General features: G+C 47.3%; 1 protein-coding gene across 1 annotated transcript in view; it reads right to left on the reverse strand.

Moving 5' to 3' along the window:
• Positions 1–2910: 2910 nt before the first annotated feature.
• Positions 2911–22120, reverse strand: part of LOC132567224 (zinc finger protein 436-like) — a 29842-nt gene continuing 10632 nt past the window's right edge. The window contains exons 3-7 of the mRNA XM_060232912.1: positions 12910–13024; positions 7742–7757; positions 7331–7401; positions 4124–4213; positions 2911–3769 (exon numbers count right to left, since the gene is read on the reverse strand). Of these exons, the coding sequence (XP_060088895.1) occupies positions 2928–3769; positions 4124–4213; positions 7331–7401; positions 7742–7757; positions 12910–13024 (1134 nt within the window). The 3' untranslated portion in view covers positions 2911–2927. The remainder of the gene's footprint in view (positions 3770–4123; positions 4214–7330; positions 7402–7741; positions 7758–12909; positions 13025–22120) is intronic.

The raw sequence follows: 22120 nt of genomic DNA on the forward strand, positions 1-22120 counted from the left end.
AGTTCCCTGGATCCCATTGGAGAAAGACCAATGAGTGCTATTGTTTTAATGATGTTTTAAAGTTTTTAAAAGATCTTTGTGTTTGCCTGTGTCCTTTATAAAGTTTATATCTCTGCTACCTAATCATAAATAGGTACAGACATGGCTCGGCCCAACAAGGTCCCATTTGTGGCAGATTCGGTCCTCATAACAAATGAGCTTGATGCCTCTGTTCTAAGCGATGGTCTCAACCTTCCATTCGAGTTTCCGTTTTTCTTTAGGCCTCTTTGATCTAGATTGCGGCGGGGGGGGATAGGGGTGGTGAGATATCTGGATGGTGTCATTTTCACTTTCTGGTTAACAGTTGCCATTGCACGGGTTGTAGTTGGGACAGAAGTCCATAGTCCGCTGTGGAGGATGCTGGGGGCGGGGGGATGAATCAGACCAGTGAGCCATCTCCAATAGCAGTGTTTCCCAAGCTGTGGGTTGGGATCCCAAAATGGGTCACCGAGCCTCTGCAAGAGGGTTACAGGCCAGCCCTCTTTCATGGCCGCCCCCTGCCTTCTGTTCAGCGTCATTATACAGAGGCAAGAAATGGCAAACCACCTCTGAGTGCCAGTTTGGTACTAGTGGTTAAGTGAGAAGACTCTTATCTGGAAGAACCAGGTTTGATTCCTCACTCCTCTACTTGCACCTGCTGGAATGGCCTTGGGGTCAGCCATAGCTCTAGTAGGAATTGTCCTTGAAAGGGCAGCTGCTGTGAGAACCCTCTCAGCTCCACGCACCTCACAGGGTGTCTGTTGTGGGGGGAGGGGGAGAAGATATAGGATATTGTAAGCTCTGAATCTCTGATTCAGAGAGAAGAGCAGGGTATAAATCTGCAGTCTTCTTGCCTTGAAAACCCTGCAGCGTTCCCTAAGTTGGCCGTGCCTTGATGGTGTTCAGTTCCTGTCCTGCCCTGAGTGGTTCAGGCTAGAGTGATCCCAGTGGATTTCAGAAGCTAAGCAGGGTGGGCCCTGATTCGTACTCAGGTGAGAGACTGTTCAGGAACTCCAGGGTCGCTGCGTGGAGACAAGCCAAGCCAATCACTTCTGTTGGTGCCTGGCCAGACTCGGATGGCCTCAGTTAGTCCAGTCTCAAAAGCTAAGCAGGATCATCGGCCCTGTTTTGTCTTCCGATGGGAGACCACCAAAGGAGTCTAGGGTTTTGCAACACAGAGAATCATCAAGATGGTGAATGAGATGGGTCAAACTACTAGGCAAAGCACCTCAGCAGTTGCCATTGGAACAAGCCCTACTACATCCAGACATCTGGCTTGCTTCGGCCCCAGGGAATCAGCTCCCCATGGAGATTCGGGTCCTACCAGATTTACTGCCATTCTGTAGGGCCTGTAAAACGGAGCTATTCCACCAGGCCTTTGGCTGAGGCAAGTGGGCGTCCTCATTTCAAGCAAAAATAAGCATTATAGCAAAGTAGTATTACTTGTGAGTAACAGTTATATGCTTGGCTGATTTAACACTTCCAACATGGTTTTCCCCTAATCCCCAGGTGGAGGCAGGGGATCCCTCAGTTTGGAGGCTTTCCCCCCACTTCAGGGTTATCAGAAAGCAGAGGGCGGTAAGAAAAATGTCTGCTAGGCATTCCATTATTCCCTATGGAGACCGATACCCATAGGGAATAATGGAGAATTGATCCATGGGTCTCTGGGGCTCTAGGGGGACTGTTTATTGAGGTAGAGGCACCAAATTTTCAGCATACCATCCAGTGTCTCTCCTCAAAATACCCTCCAAGTTTCAAAAAGATTAGACCAGCATCCCTGTCCTTCATTATTCCCAATGAAGGGAAGGTGTTTAAATGGTGTGTGCTCCCTTTGGAGTTCAATTGTGCTTGTCACAACCTTGCTCCTGGCTCCACCCCCAGTGTCTCCTGGCTCCACCCCTAAAGTCCCCAGATATTTCTTGAATTGGATTTGGTAACCCTAAGCGTAGTGAGGAAATTTATCTTCAGGGTGGGAAGACTTATGCCGAGTAGAAGGGAAGGGAGGTGGACAGGAGAAGTTTCTCTAAGGTGGGAGGAGATCTGAAGGTGGATGACACATAGTAAATCAATACAGTTGGGAAAACGGGACATTCACGCTGCTCCTACCTACCAATTTAAAAATCCCACAAATTGCAGGTAGGTGGAGGAGCAGTGCAATGCTGTTTAGAAGGATCAGCTTTCTGAAGTTTGGCATCAGCAAATTTTACCAGTTTTGGGGTCCAAACTACCCTCACTTTAAGACTTTTGCTTCTAAAATTATATAAATGTTTGGAACAACATATGTCTTGGAACAGCTCTATCCCAGAATAAATGCCCATAAATCAAAAGTACATTCTCAACTTACACATACACACCTAACCAGCACACTCAAGATTGCTACAGCATGTACAACTGACTCCAGATATTGATGCATTAATTCAGAGAAAGAGAGGTCAGTTATCAAAGACCTCTAAATAAAGGAAATACTGTAAGGCTGTTCATTCTTTAAGTAAGTTAGTCTACTGAGTGAAAAATAATATTGTTATTGGGTAAGGCTATGCCCTTTCTAAAGTTTATATCTCTGGTACACAGCGATAATTGTATGGCAAACACGGCCAGGCCAACGAAGATACATTTGTCAGATCATTGTAACAAATGAGTTCAACACTGCTGGGCTACGAAGTTCCATGGTGTGGGTTCTTAGATGATGTGGAAGACATTCACACTGACTGAATCTTTCTATTCCAAAACTTTCTGCCCTCTGTGGATTCCTTGATGCTGTTGAAGATGGTGACTTAATCTCTTTCCACACTCTAAACCCCACTCTGGCTGAATCTCATCCCACACTTTGAGCATTCAAAATGCTTTCCCCCTATGTGAGCTCTTTGATGCTTTTGAAGACTCCTACTGTCACTGAATCTCTTCTCACACTATGGGCATTCAAAAGGCTTCTCCCCTGTGTGGGTTCTTTGATGAACTTGAAGATGACCACTGCGGCTAAATCTCTTACCGCACTCTGAGCATTCAAAAGGCTTCTCCCCTGTGTGGGTTTGTAGATGACGTTGAAGATTGCCACTGTGGTTAAATTTCTTCCCACACTCTGAGCATTCAAAAGGCTTTTCCCCTGTGTGGGTTCTTCGATGCTTTTGAAGAGCGCTACGATGGCTGAATCTCTTTCCACATTCTGCGCATTCAAAAGGCTTCTCCCCTGTATGGGTTCTTAGATGAGTTTGAAGATGGCCACTGTGGCTGAATCTCTTCCCACACTCTGAGCATTCAAAAGGCTTTTCCCCTGTGTGGATTCTTAGATGACTTTGAAGAGCACCACTTTGGTTGAATCTCCTTCCACACTGTGAGCATTCAAAAGGCTTTTCCCCTGTGTGAGTTCTTTGATGCTGTTGAAGAGTGCTACTTTGACTGAATCTCCTCCCACACTGTGAGCATTCAAAAGGCTTCTCTCCTGTGTGGGTTCCTATATGTTTTTGAAGAGTGCTACTGTGACTGAATCTCTTCCCGCACTGTGAGCATTCAAAAGGCCTCTCCCCTGTGTGGGTTCTTAGATGACTTTGAAGATGGCCAATGCAGCTGAATCTCTTCCTACACTCTGAGCATTCAAAAGGCTTCTCCCCTGTGTGGGTTCTTTGATGTTGCTGAAGAGCGCTACACTGGCTGAATCTCTTCCCACATTCTAAGCATTCAAAAGGCCTCTCTCCTGTGTGGGTTCTTTGATGTTTTTGGAGATTGCTACTTTGGCTGAATCTCTTCCCACATTCTGAGCATTCAAAAGGCTTTTCACCTGTGTGGGTTCTAAAATGACACTGAAGACCTCTACTCTGTTTGAATCTCTTCCCACACTCTGCGCATTCTTCAGCATCTTCATTCTTGACTATTTCCAAAGAGAACTCCTGGAATTCTCCAGCTGTCTCCCCTACGTCTGCTGCTGGAATAAAGAAAGAGTTTCAATCAGCAACCATGCAAGAAGCCAAGCCACCAGTCAGGCACTCCTCTCTCTTGGGTCTGCTACTTTGGCTGAATCTCTTCTCACACTCTGAGCATTCAAAAGGCTTTTCACCCTTGTGGGTTCTAAAATGACACTGAAGACCGCAACTCTGACTGAATCTCTTACCGCACTCTGTGCATTCTTCAGCATCTTCATTCTTGAGTATTTCCAAAGAGAACTCCTGGAATTCTCCAGCTGTCTCCTCTATGTCTGCTGCTGGAATAAGGAAAGAGTTTCAGTCAACACCCATGCAAGAAGCCAAGCCACCGGTCATGCACTCCTCACTCCTGGGTCTATATTTCTTTTATAAGATCTTCTTTCCTACCAAACTGACCTGCTGGCCACACCTTATCCCTGCCAGGCCCTCCCATAAAGCTATTTTTATATTCTGCCCTTCCGTCCTCTCCCCATATGTATTTTAAGGGAGAAGATGGCAAAGAATGATTCCCCCGCTGCTCCCATTAGACTTGCCGTGCAGCTCTTTTGGGGAGGGATGGTGGCTCAGTGGTAGAGCATCTGCTTGGTAAGCAGAAGGTCCCAGGTTCAATCCCCACCATCTCCAACTAAAAGGGTCCAGGCAAATAGGTGTGAAAAACCTTAGCTTGAGACCCTGGAGAGCTGCTGCCAGTCTGAGAAGACAATACTGACTTTGATGGACCGAGGGTCTGATTCAGTATAAGGCAGCTTTATATGTTCATATGTTTTGACCCTCTGCTCTTGATGCTGAAATACAAGAAGTTATCATGAAATCCAATCCTGCAACTTTTATTTTATTGTATTATTTCTGGTTTTAATTCTGTAGGTTTTTAATTGTTATTAAAGTTGTGATCCACCCAGAGCCTGTCTACAAGAAAGAGCAGAATATAAGTCTACAAAAATAAATAAATACAGCTGTGCTGAGAGTTTCCTTCTAGTTGTGAAGAGAGCCAGGAGGAGCTGGTTTCCAGCCTTCCCCAAATACACATTTTCTCTGGATCTAACCAGGATATAACCAAGTGAAACCCACAGTACAGAGGGAGACCGCTGTGGTTTTTTTAAAGAGGTTCCATTTTTCAGGGGGGCAGGTAACGACCAATGAGAAAACCAGCCCTGCAGTGGAGGGTCTCCTTTCTCAAGGTCAGGAGCAGGTTCTTGCTATTTCTCAGCCATTCTCTACAACTTAGCTGGGCCTACAGTCTAATGCGCAGCAATTTCTGAATCACCCAGGCATTTATGCCTTTCCTACAAGCACCGAGTCAGCCTGTCTCCCTGGAAAGGAGTGCATCTTATTGTCAGCAAGAGATAGCCAGAAAACTGGCTTATGGAGCCTCAAGGTCATTAAATTGTTACAGTAGAGTAAGAGCCTCTGATAGCCCACCCCAAAGGAACACAAAGTGACAAATAGTCCAGATAAAGCCACAGAAGGGTACGTCCTATTACATCTTCCCAAAACACCTTTAACATGCAGGGAACACGCTCCGGACATACAAATATGCAATACGTGTTCAGCATGACCTGGGTGATGTAAATTAAATGCGGAGAAGCTAGTTTGTCAGACCCTTAGAGCAGCATAGGGTGCTGTGGTGCCAGCTGGCTTTGGAGAAACCCAGGCGGAGGAGCACGCTGAGTGGACAGATATACCTGGCTTTTCTGTGTTTGTCTGTTTTTCTATGGCAGAAACTTTCCTGCCTCAAGGGGGTGGGAAGGAATCGGCCTCTTGGGGATACAGGACGTTGCTGTGGCGCTTTCTCTTTCCTGCTGTGGCTCAACCAACTGTGCTTCGACTGAGAACTTTTCTGTTTTCTGGGCTATTGAATCTCTTCAGAAGGACACGATTCTACCCTCTTGGGGTGAGGACTGACCCACCTCATGACAACAGAGATTGTTGTGTGGTTCGGCTTAAGCCAGTTCCCTTTGGGTTGCAGTGTTAACTGGTGGGACTACTTGCTGCAGAACACCCCTGCAAGGTAGAACGGCTGCTAGGAAGCACTCAGACCCGTCTCCACCTAATAGGAAGGCCAGAAGGCATCCATGTGAAGAATGAAGGAAAGAGGTGATGTGCCTTTGGCCTCATCTAGAACGGCTGATCTTATCTAACCCCCACCCCATTCCCTGAAATATCTAGTATTTAAGGCTAGTGTGGCCACTCAACAGCCGCAAGTGAGCTCAGCCCCAGAGGGAGCTTCTAAGCCTCCAAATTCCAGGTCCCCGAAGGCCCCTCCCCTCTCTCTCTCCCCTCACTCAGCAGGCCTGGGAATTCTACCAAACCAAGAGTTGCTTAGAAGTGCAGAGGAAAGGTCCCTTGGGGATTCCTTGCCCATTCCCTTGACGTAAGTGTAAAGGATACCCACTTGTTGCCAGTTCGTTTGGGAAGGAAATAGTCTCTTCAGATCTTCTGGAGAAACCCTGCACCAGTTCTTCAGATGCAAGGCCTTGGTCTGTCTCCAGCGTAGGATCTCTGACATTCCTGGCTTCTTAGACAGGCAGAGAGAGGGTGGGGGGGAGGGATGGATCATTTTTACATGGGGAAGGAAAGAAATCCAAGAAAGAGGGAAATTTCTTCTGGAAGGACCAAACCATGGTCTAGATCAAAGCCCACAAGGCTAACCACTGTAAGGGGGAAGGATCTTTTTCCAGATTACAGTCAGAGTGGATGGCCAATATCCCATCTGGGGAAGGGGTTGTTGTAAAGGCTGACAACTGAGAAATCAGGATCTGGCTCCTTCCAGAGTCCTTCTGAGAGTCTCTCAGCCTCGCCTTGGCCTCAGACCACGACACCCACTCTGGCTTGGGTGACGGCCACCAAACTGGCCCCAGCTGCCCCTGGATCAGTGGGGTGGCTTGTATCGCTCTACTTGGCCCTGCTGAACATCGCTTTCATGGCCACCTCAACTTCTCAACCCACCCAGTAGCAGCCAATTACCTGCACTGGCCTCACAAACATATATTGCTGTTGATTCACGGATCATCCGAATGGCAGCAATTCACACCTTTTGCACCCACAAAAGATCCTTACCCAGAAAAGCCACGCTCCCGTAGTTCTCCAGCATGACTTCCCTGTAGATCGCTTTTTGACCCGGATCCAGCAGGCTCCACTCCGCCACAGTGAAATACATGGCCACCTCCTCAAAAGAAAATGGAGACTGAAAGAAGAAGCAGATTCCCTTATCAGAGTTCATGCCAGGCAGAGACTTGACACTCTCGACAGGGGTGGTTTGTGAGGTTGCAGGAGGCAGATCTCAGTATGGGTAAAGGCTGGGCTGTTCAGAGCCTCTCTTCCTCCAATAGCAGGAGCAAAAGCTTCCCTGAGAAAGAAGCAAGGTCTCTAACTATCCTCCATTCATCCTCCCCTACCTGGACCATAGGCTGAGGAGGCGTTTCCACTTCTCTGCAAAGAAAAGGGCTCGATAATGTCTCTTCGCTGCCTGCAAAGGAGACAACAGGGGAACGAAGAATTTTAGCCTCAAATCCCTATTTTGTTTCCATGTCTCAATCTTGCTCACACATCCCAATTTCTAGACTTGTGAAATATCATCTTCGCCATGCTCAAGAACATTTCTAATAACTTTTAGTAAACTGTGGAAGAGGTGGAAGAGAAGCCCCAGGTACCCACAAACCATGGGGTTTATAAATGCTGCCATGCCAACACATTTCAGACTTCTGTAAGGCTTGTAATGCGCCCTATGAAACCTGAAGCTCAGTATCCCTGCTAGATCTGGCCAAAAGCCCAGGCATGACATTCTCCCACCTACTGGGCCTTCTTACCATCCTGGAGTCCGAACTAGCAGGAGAAAAACAGATGACTGGAAACCATGTGACATGATATATAGCTATCACATCCAGTCCTACACCCATGTGAGTTTAGCACATTAGCTAAAATTCTAGGGTGCTGCCAATGTGTTTCCAGAGCATCTGCTGATATTCTGACTTAACATTCAGGTATTTGCCGGAGGAGATATGAAATGAACATAAGAACATAAGAGAAGCCATGTTAGATCAGGCCATGGCCCATCCAGTCCAACACTCTGTGTCACACAGTGGCCAAAAAAATTATCTATATATACACACATATATACATGTACACACACACACACACACTGTGGCTAATAGCCACAGATGGACCTCTGCTCCATATTTTTATCTAACCCCCTCTTGAAGCTGGCTATGCTTGTAGCCGCCGCCACCTCCTGTGGCAGTGAATTCCACATGTTAATCACCCTTTGGGTGAAGAAGTACCTCCTTTTATCCATTCTAACCCGACTGCTCAGCAATTTCATCAAATGCCCACGAGTTCTTGTATTGTGAGAAAGGGAGAAAAGTACTTCTTTCTCTACTTTCTCCATCCCATGTATAATCTTGTAAACCTCTATCATGTCACCCCACAATTGACGGTTCTCCAAGCTAAAGAGCCCCAAGCGTTTCAACCTTTCTTCAACCCTTTAATCATTTTAGTTGCCCTTTTCTGGACTTTTTCCAATACTATAATATCTTTTTTGAGGTGCGGTGACCAGAATTGTACACAGTATTCCAAATGAGACCGCACCATCGATTTATACAGGGGCATTATGATACTGGCTGATTTGTTCTCAATTCCCTTCCTAATAATTTCCAGCATGGTGTTGGCCTTTTTATTGCAATCGCACACTGTCTTGACATTTTCAGTGAGTTATTTACCACGACCCCAAGATCTCTCTCTTGGTCAGTCTCTGCCAGTTCACACCCCATCAACTTGTATTTGTAGCTGGAATTTTTGGCCCCAATGTGCATTACTTTGCACTTGGCCACACTGAACCTCATCTGCCACGTTGACGCCCACTCACCCAGCCTCCACAGATCCCTTTGGAGTGCCTCACAATCCTCTCTGGTTCTCACCACCCAGAACAATTTAGTGTCATCTGCAAACTTGGCCACTTCACTGCTTATTCCCAACTCCAGATCATTAATGAACAAGTTAAAGAGCATGGGACCCAGTACTGAGCCCTGCGGCACTCCATTGCTTACCGTCCTCCATTGCGAAGATTGCCTATTTATACTCACTCTCTGCTTCCTATTAATTAGCCAGTTTTTGATCCACAAGAGGACCTGCCCTTTTACTCCATGACTCTCGAGCTTACTAAGGAGCCTTTGATGAGGAACTTTATCAAAAGCTTTCTGGAAGTCAAGGTAAACAACATCTATTGGGTCTCCTTTGTCCACATGTTTGTTCACCCCCTCAAAGAAATGTAACAGGTTAGTGAGGCAAGATCTTCCCTTACAGAACCCATGCTGAGTCTTCCTCAATAACTCGTGTTCATCAATGTGCCTACTCATTCTGTCCTTGATAATGGATTCTACCAACTTTCTCGGTATTGAAGTCAGACTGACTGGCATGCAATTTCCCAGATCTCCTCTGGAACCCTTTTTAAAGATGGGGGTGACAATTGCTACCTTCCAGTCCTCAGGAACAGAGGCAGATTTCAATGAAAGATTAAATATTTTTGTCAGAAGATCCACAAGTTCAACTTTGAGTTCTTTCAGAACTCCTGGATGTATGCCATCCGGACCTGGTGACTTATTAGTTTTTAATTCGTCTATCCATTGTAGGGCCTCCTCTCTTGTCACCTCAATCTGACTCAGGTCTTTCAACACCCCTTCCAAAATTAGTGGTTCTGGAGCGGGCAAACACTTCTCATCTTCCACAGTGAAGACGGAGGCAAAAAATGCATTCAGCTTCTCAGCCATTTCCCTATCCTCCTTCAGTAATCCTTTGACCTCTTGGTCATCCAAGGGCCCCACTGCCTCCCTGGCTGGTTTCCTGCTTCTAATATATTTGAAGAAATTTTTATTGTTGGTCTTTATGTTTTTTGCAGTATGCTCCTCATAGTCCCTTTTTGCCTGCCTGATCACAGTCTTGCATTTGATTTGCCACAGCCTGTGTTCCCTTTTATTAATCTCACTTGGACTAGCTTTCCACCGCTTAAAGGAGTGCTTCTTAACTTTTACAGCTTCCATTACTTTGTTTGTTAACCATGCAGGCCTTTTCTTATACCTGTTTGTGCCTTTTCTAACTTGTGGTATATATTTTATCTGAGCTTCTAGGACTGTAGTTTTAAATAGCCTCCAAGCTTCCCCAAGGGTTTTGACTGTATTTACCTTTCCTTTCAGTTTCCTCTTCACATGCCTCATCTCAGAGAATTTACCCTTTTAAAGTTAAACGTGGTCATGCTGGTCTTTTGGAGCAACTCTCTATTTATACAAGTGGTGAAATCAGTAACGTTATGGTCACTGCTCCCAAGCGGTGCGATCACTTTTATGTCTCTCACCAAGTCTTGGGCATTACTTAGGACCAAATCCAGGATCGCCCCACCCCTGGTAGGTTCTGTTTCCATCTGCTCCATAGCACAGTCATTGAGAGCATCTAGAAACTCTATCTCTTTCTCTCAACCTGAACACATATTGACCCAATCAATCTGCAGGTAGTTAAAATCACCTATTACAACACAGTTTTTACGTTTAGCCGCTATCTTTAATCCTTCCATCATATTATAATCCTCCTCTATCTTTTGATTTGGTGGGGATAAAAAACTCCCATAGTTAAATTTCCTTTTGGGCCCTCTATTTCGACCCAAAGCATTTCTAGAAGGGAATCTAATTCTTTGACCTCGGTCTTACTGGACTGTATACCCTCTCTGACATACAGAGCCACCCCACCTCCAACCCTTCCCTCCCTATCCTTCCGATATAACTTATATCCAGGAATCACCGTGTCCCACTGATTCTCCTCATTACACCAAGTTTCTGAAATTCCCACAATGTCTATGTTTTCCCCCAACACTAAACATTCCAACTCACCAATTTTACTTCGAACACTTCTAGCATTTGTATACAAACATCTATAATTTCCCAGGCAAGTTAGGCCCGCAACCTTCCTCCTGCCACCTCAAGACTTTGGCAGACACTCCATACTGTTTGTCACCATCTCAGCGGACAACTCTGATCCATTACCCGGTAGAAAAGTAACAGCTAACCCTTCATCTCTTTGAGATGAGTCCTCCCGAACTAGAGGCATTTCATCTCCTGTCGGCTTTCCCCCAAGATTTAGTTTAAAAACTGCTGTCACTTTTTTGATTTTAAGCGCCAGCAGCCTACTTCCATCTGGGGACAAGTGGAGACCGTCTCTTTTGTACAGCTCCCACTTGTTCCTGAAAGCATCCCAGTGCCTAACAAACTTAAACCCTTCCTCCCTACACCATCGTCTCATCCACACATTGAGACTTCTAATTTGTGCCTGTCTCTCCAGCCCTGCACATGGAACAGGTAGCACTTCTGAGAAGGCTACCTTGGAGTCCTGGCCTTAAGTTTCCCGCCTAGCAGCCTAAATTTTTCCTCCAGGACCTCATGACTGCATTTCCCTACATCGTTGGTGCCAACATGTACCACGGCCACTGGCTCCTCCCCAGCACTGTCTATCACTACATGCGTAATGTCCACTACCTTTGCACCAGGCAGGCAAGTCATCATACGGTCAGTACATGGTTTTGCCACCCAGCTGTCTACTTGCCTAAGGATCGAATCACCAACTACCAAGACCCCCCCCCCTCTCTCCCTGCCCAGGGATGGTTCCTTGGCGCAAAAGGATTCCCGCTCACCAAATGAAGAAGAGGTCCCTTCTGAGGGCACATTCCCCCTATCCTCAGCATGGTGCCGTGTTCCCCCTCGACCCTCATGCTCCCTGGCAGCAACGGGGCTGCCATGTTCGGAGCGGGGCTCATCTAATACGTCCCTGAGAATCTTCCCCGAGTGCCTAACTGACTGTCTCTGCTTCTCCAGGTCAGTCACCTTGGCCTCAACGGTATGAACTCATTCCCTGAGGACCAGGAGCTCCCTGCATCGAGCACACACCCAAGACTTCTGTCCTGTGGGCAAATAGTCATACATGTGACACTCAGTGCAAAACACTGGAAAGCCCTCACCCCCCTGCTGGCATTCTACCTTCATGATAGCTTTTTTAAAAAATATACAGTCCCGTTTAAATCCTGTTTGTTTATGTGGCTCCCCTTCTGGAGGGTCAACTTACCTTATTGGAAGCAGAAGGAAATTAGGGATCTGGGTTCCTGGTCCTTACACAGCCCCCAGGCTAAGAGCCACAGGCCAAGAGCCCTTTAGCTGTCTGGCAAGGCTCAGCTTAATAACACAAAGAGGGTGGAGAACACAGCCACTTCTAATCAATCAGCAACAATCACCTTCACCTTCAGTCCACTCAAACCAAACAGACAGCAGTTCCCCAATAACCACAAACTCAGAATTTTCAGCAGTCACACAAACTCAGAAATTCTCAGCAACTTCCCCAGCTTATATCACTTATTCTCTGCTCTCTCTCAGAACTCTCTGAAATGACACCATGTCTAGCCCATGTTCCACCCTCAAATCTCACAGGGGGCCAGACCATGGCCTAGCACCCCTAATCCAGTGTCCTCTTTTTAAGTGTTACTCCCCAGATGCCCCTGAAAAGTTTTAAAGCTGGGACACAGAGCCCAGATTACTGGCTTCTGGCAATGGGTATTCCCTACAAAATGGGTATTCCTAGATTTGCTGCTCCAGAAGAGGGTCTGTGTGTGCGTCTGTCTGAAGTACTGTCAAGTCATAGCTGACTTATGGTGACTCCAGTTATTCCAGGTAAGAGACATTCAGAGGTGGTGTGCCATTGCCTGCCTCTGCACAGCAACCCTGAATTTCTTTGGTGGTCTCCCAATCCAAAAACTAACCAAGGCTGATCATTCTTAGCTTCTGAGATCTGATGACCTTGGATAGTCTAGGCCATGCTGGTCAGGCTAATGGCACTATTTCCCATAACTCCATTCTATGTAGTCTGCAGATGTTTTCCCCTTTTCTCCTGAACCAAAACTTCTGCTAAACAAGAGCCCCAATCCCCTGTGGGCAGGAGGCCCACTTACCACTTGACAGGGGATCTTGGGCATGCTCCTGGGCCTGCACCCTCTGACCTTCCTCTGGCGGAGCTCCTTCTGCCTCAGAGAACTCTGCTTCCACCTTCACGGTTCCTCCCCACATCTGAAACAACAGCAAGGGAGGGGGGCAAGAGAAGGAACGGAACAGGCTGAAGAGATGGATCCGGATCCACTCCTCATCGCTGACTCCACCACCAGAGCTGCTATAGCCACAGGGGTAAGAACCAGGGTGGGGTTTTCTTCACAGCCTAGTGAATCATCTAGAGGTTAGACTATCTAAGAACTGATAGGAACAATACACTGAAACATTTATTGGTTCAGTTTTTATCCCATCTTCCCAGTCGAGGCAGGCTCAGGGCAGCTTACAAGACCTGAACTGGCACAATTCACCATAACTAATTAAAAACAACTAAAAACAGTGAAAACAACATAATGTGTGATATGTGCGACGGTGAGATACAGCAGTCCACCATCTCCATGTTCAGATAGGATAAATAAGGGATGAAAGGAGGACAAAATCCTTTCAAGAAGAACCTTTAGAACCAGAAGGTAGAGTTTTAGAAAGCAAAGCTGCACGAAGAATTGGAAGGAAGAAACCACCAGGAGGAGATGGGATATATCATTAGAGCTATTTCAAGCCAAAGAAAAGGAGTCCATCAAAGTCTTAACAAGCATATACTAGCAAAATTGGAAACAGAACAAGGGCCCACAGACTGAAAACACTCATTTTACATTCCAATTCCGAAAAATTGAGACATCAAAGACTGTAGGAACCATTGGACCATTGCATTAATTCCTTATGCAAGTCAAGTGAGGCTCAACATTTCACAACAAGGATGAGTGTTGTCACATATTGAAAGAGAAACGCCAAACATTCTGTTTCCGGTGGATTCACAAAAGGAAGTGGCACTTGAGATCATACTGAAAATTTAGGTTGTTAATGGAGAAGAGGAGAGAATTTCAGAAGAAAACCAGCTTGTGAATGCTGTTGACAGCAAGGATAGAAAAAAAAATGGTTGGTTTGAAAAGAAATGGGTATGCTGCAACGTTTGTTTTGATACACAACCTGTACTCTGCGCAAGAGGCCAGAATACGGACACACAAGATGGTTTCCAATTGGTTAAGGTGCCAGACTAGGATGTATTTTATCTCCCTTTCTCTTCAATCCATAGGCAGAACATATCATAAGGAAAGATGGATTAGATTTAGATGAAGGTGGAGTGAAAATTGGCAAAAGGAACATTGTCCGTCTGAGATATGCAGATGACACATTAGAGGCAGAACATAGTGAAGACCATAAATAATTTCTCATGAAGGCTAAAGCAGAACGTGCTAAAGGAAGATGACAGCTGAATATCAGGAAGACACAAATGACTAGTGTGGAATTACAGAAATTTAAGCTTGATGATGAAGAACCTGAAATCATTCAAGATTTTTCTGTTCCTTGTGTCCATTCCCAACCAAAAGGGAGACTGCAAACAAGAATTCAGGAGACTGAGACAGGGAAGGGTAACCATGAGAGTGTAAGAATGTGTCCCTGGTTACCAAGATCAAGTTAATTTGGGCCACATTATTCCCCATTACTATATGTGTGTAAGAGAAAGTTGGACAATGAAGAAAACTGACAGGAATAAAGTTGATTTTCTGTGTTGATAAAAGAGAGTTCTACAGATACCGAGGACTGCCAAAAAGATAAATGAGCGGGTTCTAGATCAAGACTCAACTCTCCCTGGAAGCTAATATGACTCAAATGAGGCTATTGGATTTCGGTGATATTACGATAAGACAGAAGCCACTGGGAAAGACAGTAATGCTAAGAAAAGTGGAAGGCAGAAGGAAAAGAAGACAACCGAACTGGATTGACTCAGTCAAGGATGCCACAAGGGCCCTCAGTCTGCAAGACCTGAGCAAGGCTGTTAACGAGAGGACGTTCCTAGGATTGCTATAAAATGGAAATGACTGGATGGCAGTTAACACAGAGAGAGAAATAGCCGGCCGGAATCCTTAGGATAAATTCACTGCTTGAACGGAGTGACTGAAAGCCCCTCACCTGTTGTGCCTGCCTCTTCTCCTCTGCCTGACTCAGGAGGAAACCTTCGGCCAGGGCCACTGCCTGGGAACTGCTCTCTGGCCCGCATCCTCTCACCCAGCCCTGCACTTCCTGTGGCAGGATGGCCAGGAACTGCTCCAGGATCACCAGGTCCACCATCTCCTTCTTGGTGCGCCTCTCTGGCTCCAGCCAGTCCTTACAAAGTCCGTGGAGCCGGCTGCAAACCTCTCGGGGCCCATCGGCCTCCTGGTAACAGAACTGCCGGAAGCATCGGCTGCGTTCATCTGCAGTCACAGGGTCCTGAACCAAGATCTCTGGCATGGCTGTTTCCCAAAATTCATCCCCACTCTCTGCTTGGAGGGGATTGGGAACTTTCCTTGAAGTCTTGCCAATTCCAAGCCCTTCTGGGTCCTTCTCTTCCATCCTTTTTCTCTTGGGTTGCTGCCTCTGACTCTGGAAAGACACTTTTATTCCCCTGGGTGTGAAAAGGGAGAGGGACAGATATCAAAAAGGAAGGAAGAAAACAGAAGAGAACGGAGTTACATCACTGACGCTGGTGAAGAGACACCTCACGATTACTCTGGTGGATCAGAAGGAGCATCCTTGTTGTAGTTTGCGGATCAGGATTAACGTCACTGTGCTATATCACATATCAAGCATTCAAATATAGTCCTGTTTAGTCCTCCAGATAACTGAAACATCAGTATTTACTATTTTAAAAATCTGTTGTGGGTGTTATGAGTGTGATTTCTGATTCCTGAGGATCAGTCTGTCTAATGGGCACATCTCAAGGTAAACCAGAGCCAGGAACAAGCAACCGGTAAGGGCTGAACCATTAGAGTCCACCACTCCTTAACAACTAGACCAAGGTGGTTTGCCTGAGGAGGTCAAGAAGGCGCCCAATCCCCTGGCTTCCCCCAAACTATTAATTATTCAATAGGGCTTTTCAACCATAGTAATGAGGTTGCACTGTACAAATGGCTTTACAAATTTACTTGGATGAATTACTGGGTACTGGAGTCTATATTCCTGCGTATAGTTCACTGTTAGCTATATCCTGCTATATAACGTTACATCATTTATTGGGTCATCTTAACAGTTATGCTTTCCTTCAGTCTGTGTTTCAGATTTTTCATTGGTTCTACTACCCAAATTCTATTTCATAGTGTATTTAATCCTCTTGAATATATTGAATCTCATTAAATGGCAGGCTATAATTAACGTAGATTCAAGTGGGCAGCCGTGCTGGTCTGAAACAGCAGAACAAAGTTTGAGTCTAGTGGCATCTTTAGGACTGGAAAAGTTTTATTCCAGGGATAAGCTTTCATGTGCAAGCGCGACTAACCCCCTGAATCTATGGAAGGCACCATATTATGCCGTGCAGAATAGAAGTCCATCAACCTTATGAAGAAACCTGCACAGGTACAGACAGATATTGCCTTTCTTACAAAAATGCAAAAGCCTTGACGATTCTGAACAAGCCTGTTTGCACACAAAAAGATTATACCCCGAGTAAAACTTTGTCTTAAAGGTGTCACCGGACTCAAACTCTGTTCTATAGTTAATGCAAATAACAACAATACCCCCCACCCACGGAAACTGCAGATGTGGGGAACACTGGCCCAACTGTGTGGTATTTCGGGTAGCCAATCAGCACAAATAATTTATCCCATGTGATCACCCCAGGAACACCCTGTTGGCTCAGATTCAATTCAGTCAAATTGATATCCTGTTCCCTCTCCCCGGAAAGGGGCTTGAGGTGATTTTGAGCAGATAAAGGAAAAGAAAGGTCCCCTGTGCAAGCACCAGTCGTTTCTGACTCTGGAGTGACGCTGCTTTCACAACGTTTTCATGGCAGACTTTTTAGGGGTTGGTTTGCCATTGCCTTCCCCAGTCATCTACACTTGCCTTCCCCAGTCATCTACACTTTCCCCCCAGCACTTTCCCCCCCCCCCCCCGACCTCAGAAGGATGGAAGGCGGAATCAACCTCGAGCCGGCTACCTGGAAAACCAGCTTCCGCCGGGGATCGAACGCAGGTCGTGAGCAGAGCTTAGGACTGCAGAACGACAGCTTTATCACTGCACCACGGGGCTCTTTAAATAAAATGCAGATAAAATGTGCCCGTTAAAATAATACCCAAACTCCCTTAATATACCAAACAGTCTCCCTCCTGGATGGACTTCATTCACCCTCCAGCAGGGCAGGATGCAGGGAGCGGGCTGGCCTGGGGGGGGGCGCTCCTCACGCACACATCCCCGCTGCCGGCGGTCCCGATCCCCCAGAGGCCGCCGGGGAAAGACCCGCCTTGCAAGCCCTGCAAACCCCCCACCCTGCCTCAGGACCACACGAGGGAAAGATCTGCAGAGCCGCCTTGCAAGCCCTGCAGAAGCCTCCGGATCCCAACCCCCCGGGGGCTGTGCAAAGGAGACCCCGACAGAGAAGAGCAGCAGCCCCGCCTGCAAAGGATTTCCTTCCTCCGGAGGGACCTTCCCGGGCTCTGCCTGCTCTGGCCTGTCTGAAGCTTCCCCGTCCCCCGCTCGGCCTCTCTAGCCAGCAGCTCCGCTCTTTTAACCCTTTCCCGGCTGCAGAGGCCAGAAGAAAAGCTCCCTGCAGCTTCCCGTAAAGACTCCACCCCCGCGGGACTGGCCTTCCCTCGGCCCGGCTGCGGTCAGCGGCGCCTCTCGTGCGGCTGAACGGGGCTGCTCCGGGGTCCCTCCGCTCAGGCGTCTCAGGGAAGGGGGGCTGAGAAAGTGGCTCCCAGCTCCCTCCTCCTCCGCCCAGTAAGAAGAACTGGGAGACATGCTTAGCCTGCGCCCCTTTTTGCAATAGAGGAGCCTACATCGGCAACTTTCTGCGGCCCCGTAGAGAGAGCGCCGGATCTCCAAGGCCGACAAAACAAAACAACGGGTCTGGGTAAAAGTCGGATCTACACGGATCTTCATGAATTCATATGATTTTTACATTGAAATGAAATCAAACCACTTTAATCCTGTAGATTCTGTTTTAGACTATAGGCAGGACCACAAAAATCATGCCTCCACGAATTCGTGGCGCCTCAGCAGTGCAAAAACTGGCTTCCAAAGCACGGATCCTCATGAATTCATATGATTTTTATGGTGAAATGAAATCAAACCACCATCATGTTGTAGATCCTCTCTTAGACTATAGGCAGCACCAGAAAAATCATGCCTCCACGAATTGGTGGCGCCACAGCACTGAAAAAACATGTTTCCAAACCACGGATCCTCATGGATCCTCATGATTTTTGCTTTGGGCCACCACAAGATAACCAGCCAATCACATATCATGTCCATGGGCAGATGTTGGACCACAGAAATCGTGGATCCACGGCTTCGTGGCAGCACCAGGGACCAAAAACTTACTTTTGGACCACGGATCCTCATGGATCCATGTGATTTTTGCTTCGGATCCCCCCAAGCCATCCATCCAGTCACATATCATGTCCATGGGCACAGTTTACACCACAGAAATCATGGATCCACGGCTTCGTGGCAGCGCCAGGGACCAAAAACTTGCTTTTGGACCACGGATCCTCATGGATCCACGTGATTTTTGCCTTGGATCCCCCCAAGACGTCCATCCAGTCATATATCATGTCCATGGGCACAGTTTACATCACAGAAATCATGGATCCACGGCTTCGTGGCAGCGCCAGGGACCAAAAACTTGCTTTTGGACCACGGATCCTCATGGATCCACATGATTTTTGCCTTGGATCCCCCCAAGCCATCCATCCAGTCATATATTATGTCCATGGGCACAGTTTACACCACAGAAATCATGGATCCACGGCTTCGTGGCAGCGCCAGGGACCAAAAACTTGCTTTTGGACCACGGATCCTCATGGATACACATGATTTTTGCCTTGGATCCCCCCAAGCCATCCATCCAGTCATATATTATGTTCATGGGCACAGTTTACACCACAGAAATCATGGATCCACGGCTTCGTGGCAGCGCCAGGGACCAAAAACTTGCTTTTGGACCACGGATCCTCATGGATCCACATGATTTTTGCCTTGGATCCCCCCAAGCCGTCCATCCAGTCATATATAATGTCCATGGGCACAGTTTACACCACAGAAATAATGGATCCACGGCTTCGTGGCAGCGCCAGGGACCAAAAACTTGCTTTTGGACCACGGATCCTCATGGATCCACATGATTTTTGCCTTGGATCCCCCCAAACCGTCCATCCAGTCATGTATCATGTCCATGGGCACAGCTTACACCACAGAAATCATGGATCCACGGCTTCGTGGCAGCGCCAGGGACCAAAAACTTGCTTTTGGACCACGGATCCTCATGGATCCACATGATTTTTGCCTTGGATCCCCCCAAGCCATCCATCCAGTCATATATCATGTCCATGGGCACAGTTTACACCACAGAAATCATGGATCCACAGCTTCGTGGCAGCGCCAAAGACCAAAAACTTGCTTTTGGACAACGGATCCTCATGGATCCACATGATTTTTGCCTTGGATCCCCCCAAGCCATCCATCCAGTCATATATCATGTCCATGGGCACAGCTTACACCACAGAAATCATGGATCCACGGCTTCGTGGCAGCGCCAGGGACCAAAAACTTGCTTTTGGACCACGGATCCTCATGGATCCACATGATTTTTACCTTGGATCCCCCCAAGCCATCCATCCAGTCATATATCATGTCCATGGGCACAGTTTACACCACAGAAATCATGGATCCACGGCTTCGTGGCAGCGCCAGGGACCAAAAACTTGCTTTTGGACCACAGATCCTCATGGATCCACATGATTTTTGCCTTGGATCCCCCCAAGCCATCCATCCAGTCATATATTATGTCCATGGGCACAGCTTACACCACAGAAATCATGGATCCACGGCTTCGTGGCAGCGCCAGGGACCAAAAACTTGCTTTTGGACCACGGATCCTCATGGATCCACATGATTTTTGCCTTGGAACCCCCCAAGCCATCCATCCAGTCATATATCATGTCCATGGGCACAGTTTACACCACAGAAATCATGGATCCACGGCTTTGTGGCAGCGCCAGGGACCAAAAACTTGCTTTTGGACCACGGATCCTCATGGATCCACATGATTTTTGCCTTGGATCCCCCCAAGCCATCCATCCAGTCATATATTATGTCCATGGGCACAGCTTACACCACAGAAATCATGGATCCACAGCTTCGTGGCAGCGCCAGGGACCAAAAACTTGCTTTTGGAACACGGATCCTCATGGATCCACATGATTTTTGCCTTGGATCCCCCCAAGCCATCCATCCAGTCATATATCATATCCATGGGCACAGTTTACACCACAGAAATCATGGATTCACAGCTTCGTGGCAGCGCCAGGGACCAAAAACTTGCTTTTGGACCACGGATCCTCATGGATCCACATGATTTTTGCCTTGGATCCCCCCAAGCCATCCATCCAGTCATATATCATGTCCATGGGCACAGTTTACACCACAGAAATCATGGATCCACTGTTTCGTGGCAGCACCGGGGACCAAAAACTTGCTTTTGGACCACAGATCCTCATGGATGCACATGATGTCTGCTTCGAATCCCCCAAGCCCTCCATACAGTCACATATCATGTCCATGAGCAGAGTCTGCACCACAGAAATCATGGATCCACGACTTCGTGGCAGCGCCAGGGACGTAAAACTTGATTTTGGACCACGGATCCTCATGGATCCACATGATTTCTGCTTTGGATCCCCCAAGCCCTCCATCCAGTCACATATCATGTCCATGAGCAGAGTCTGCACCACAGAAATTGTGGCTCCACAGCTTCGTGGTAGCGCAAGGGACCAAAAACTTGCTTTTGGACCACGGATCCTCATGGATCCACATGATTTCTGCTTCAGATCCCCACAAGCCTTCTATCCAGTCACATATCATGTCCATGAGCACAGTTTACACCACAGAAATCATGGATCCACGGCTTCGTGGAAGCGCCAGGGACCAAAAACTTGCTTTTGGACCACGGATCTTCATGGATCCACATGATTTTTGCCTTGGATCCCCCCAAGCCGTCCATCCAGTCATATATTATGTCCATGGGCACAGTTTACACCACAGAAATCATGGATCCACGGCTTCGTGGCAGCTCCAGAAATCAAAAACTTGGTTATAAACCACGGATCCTCATGAATCCACGTGATTTCTGCTTCGGAACCCCCCAAGCCCTCCATACAGTCACATATCATGACCATGGCCAGAGTTTCCACCACAGAAATCATGGATCCACGGCTTCGTGGCAGCACCAGGGACCAAAAACTTGCTTTTGGACCACGGATCCTCATGGATCCATGTGATTTCTGCTTCGGATCCCCCCAAGCCCTCCATACAGCCACATATCATGTCCATGGGCACAGTTTACACTACAGAAATCATGGATCCACGGTTTCGTGGCAGCACCAGGGACCAAAAACTTGCTTTTGGACCACAGATCCTCATGGATCCATGTGATTTCTGCTTCGGATCCCCCCAAGCCCTCCACACAGCCACATATCATGTCCATGGGCAGAGTTTACACCACAGAAATCATGGCTCCATGGTTTCATGGCAGCGTCAGGGACCAAAAACTTGGTTTTGAATCACGGATCCTCATGGATCCACATGATTTCTGCTTCAGATCCTCCCAAGCCCTCAATCGAATCACGTATCACGTCTATTAGCAGAGTCTAGAACACAGAAATCATAGATCCACGGCTTCGTGGCAGTTCCAGAAATAAAAAACTTGGTTATAAACCATGGATCCTCATGGATCCACGTGATTTCTGCTTCGGAACCCCGCAAGCCCTCCATACAGCCACATATCATGTCCATGGGGACAGTTTACACCACAGAAATTGTGGATCCACGGCTTTGTGGCAGCACCAGGGACCAAAAACTTGCTTTTGGACCACGGATCCTCATGGATCCATGTGATTTTTTCTTCGGATCCCCCCAAGCTCTCCACACAGCCACATATCATGTCCATGGGCACAGTTTAAACCACAGAAATCATGGATCCACGGTTTCGTGGCAGCTTCAGGGACCAAAAACCTGCTTTTGGACCACGGATCCTCATGGATCCATGTGATTTCTGCTTCGGATCCCCCCAAGCCCTCCATACAGCCA

Source organism: Heteronotia binoei, chromosome 2 (assembly GCF_032191835.1).
Source record: "Heteronotia binoei isolate CCM8104 ecotype False Entrance Well chromosome 2, APGP_CSIRO_Hbin_v1, whole genome shotgun sequence".
NCBI classification, from domain to species: domain Eukaryota; kingdom Metazoa; phylum Chordata; class Lepidosauria; order Squamata; family Gekkonidae; genus Heteronotia; species Heteronotia binoei.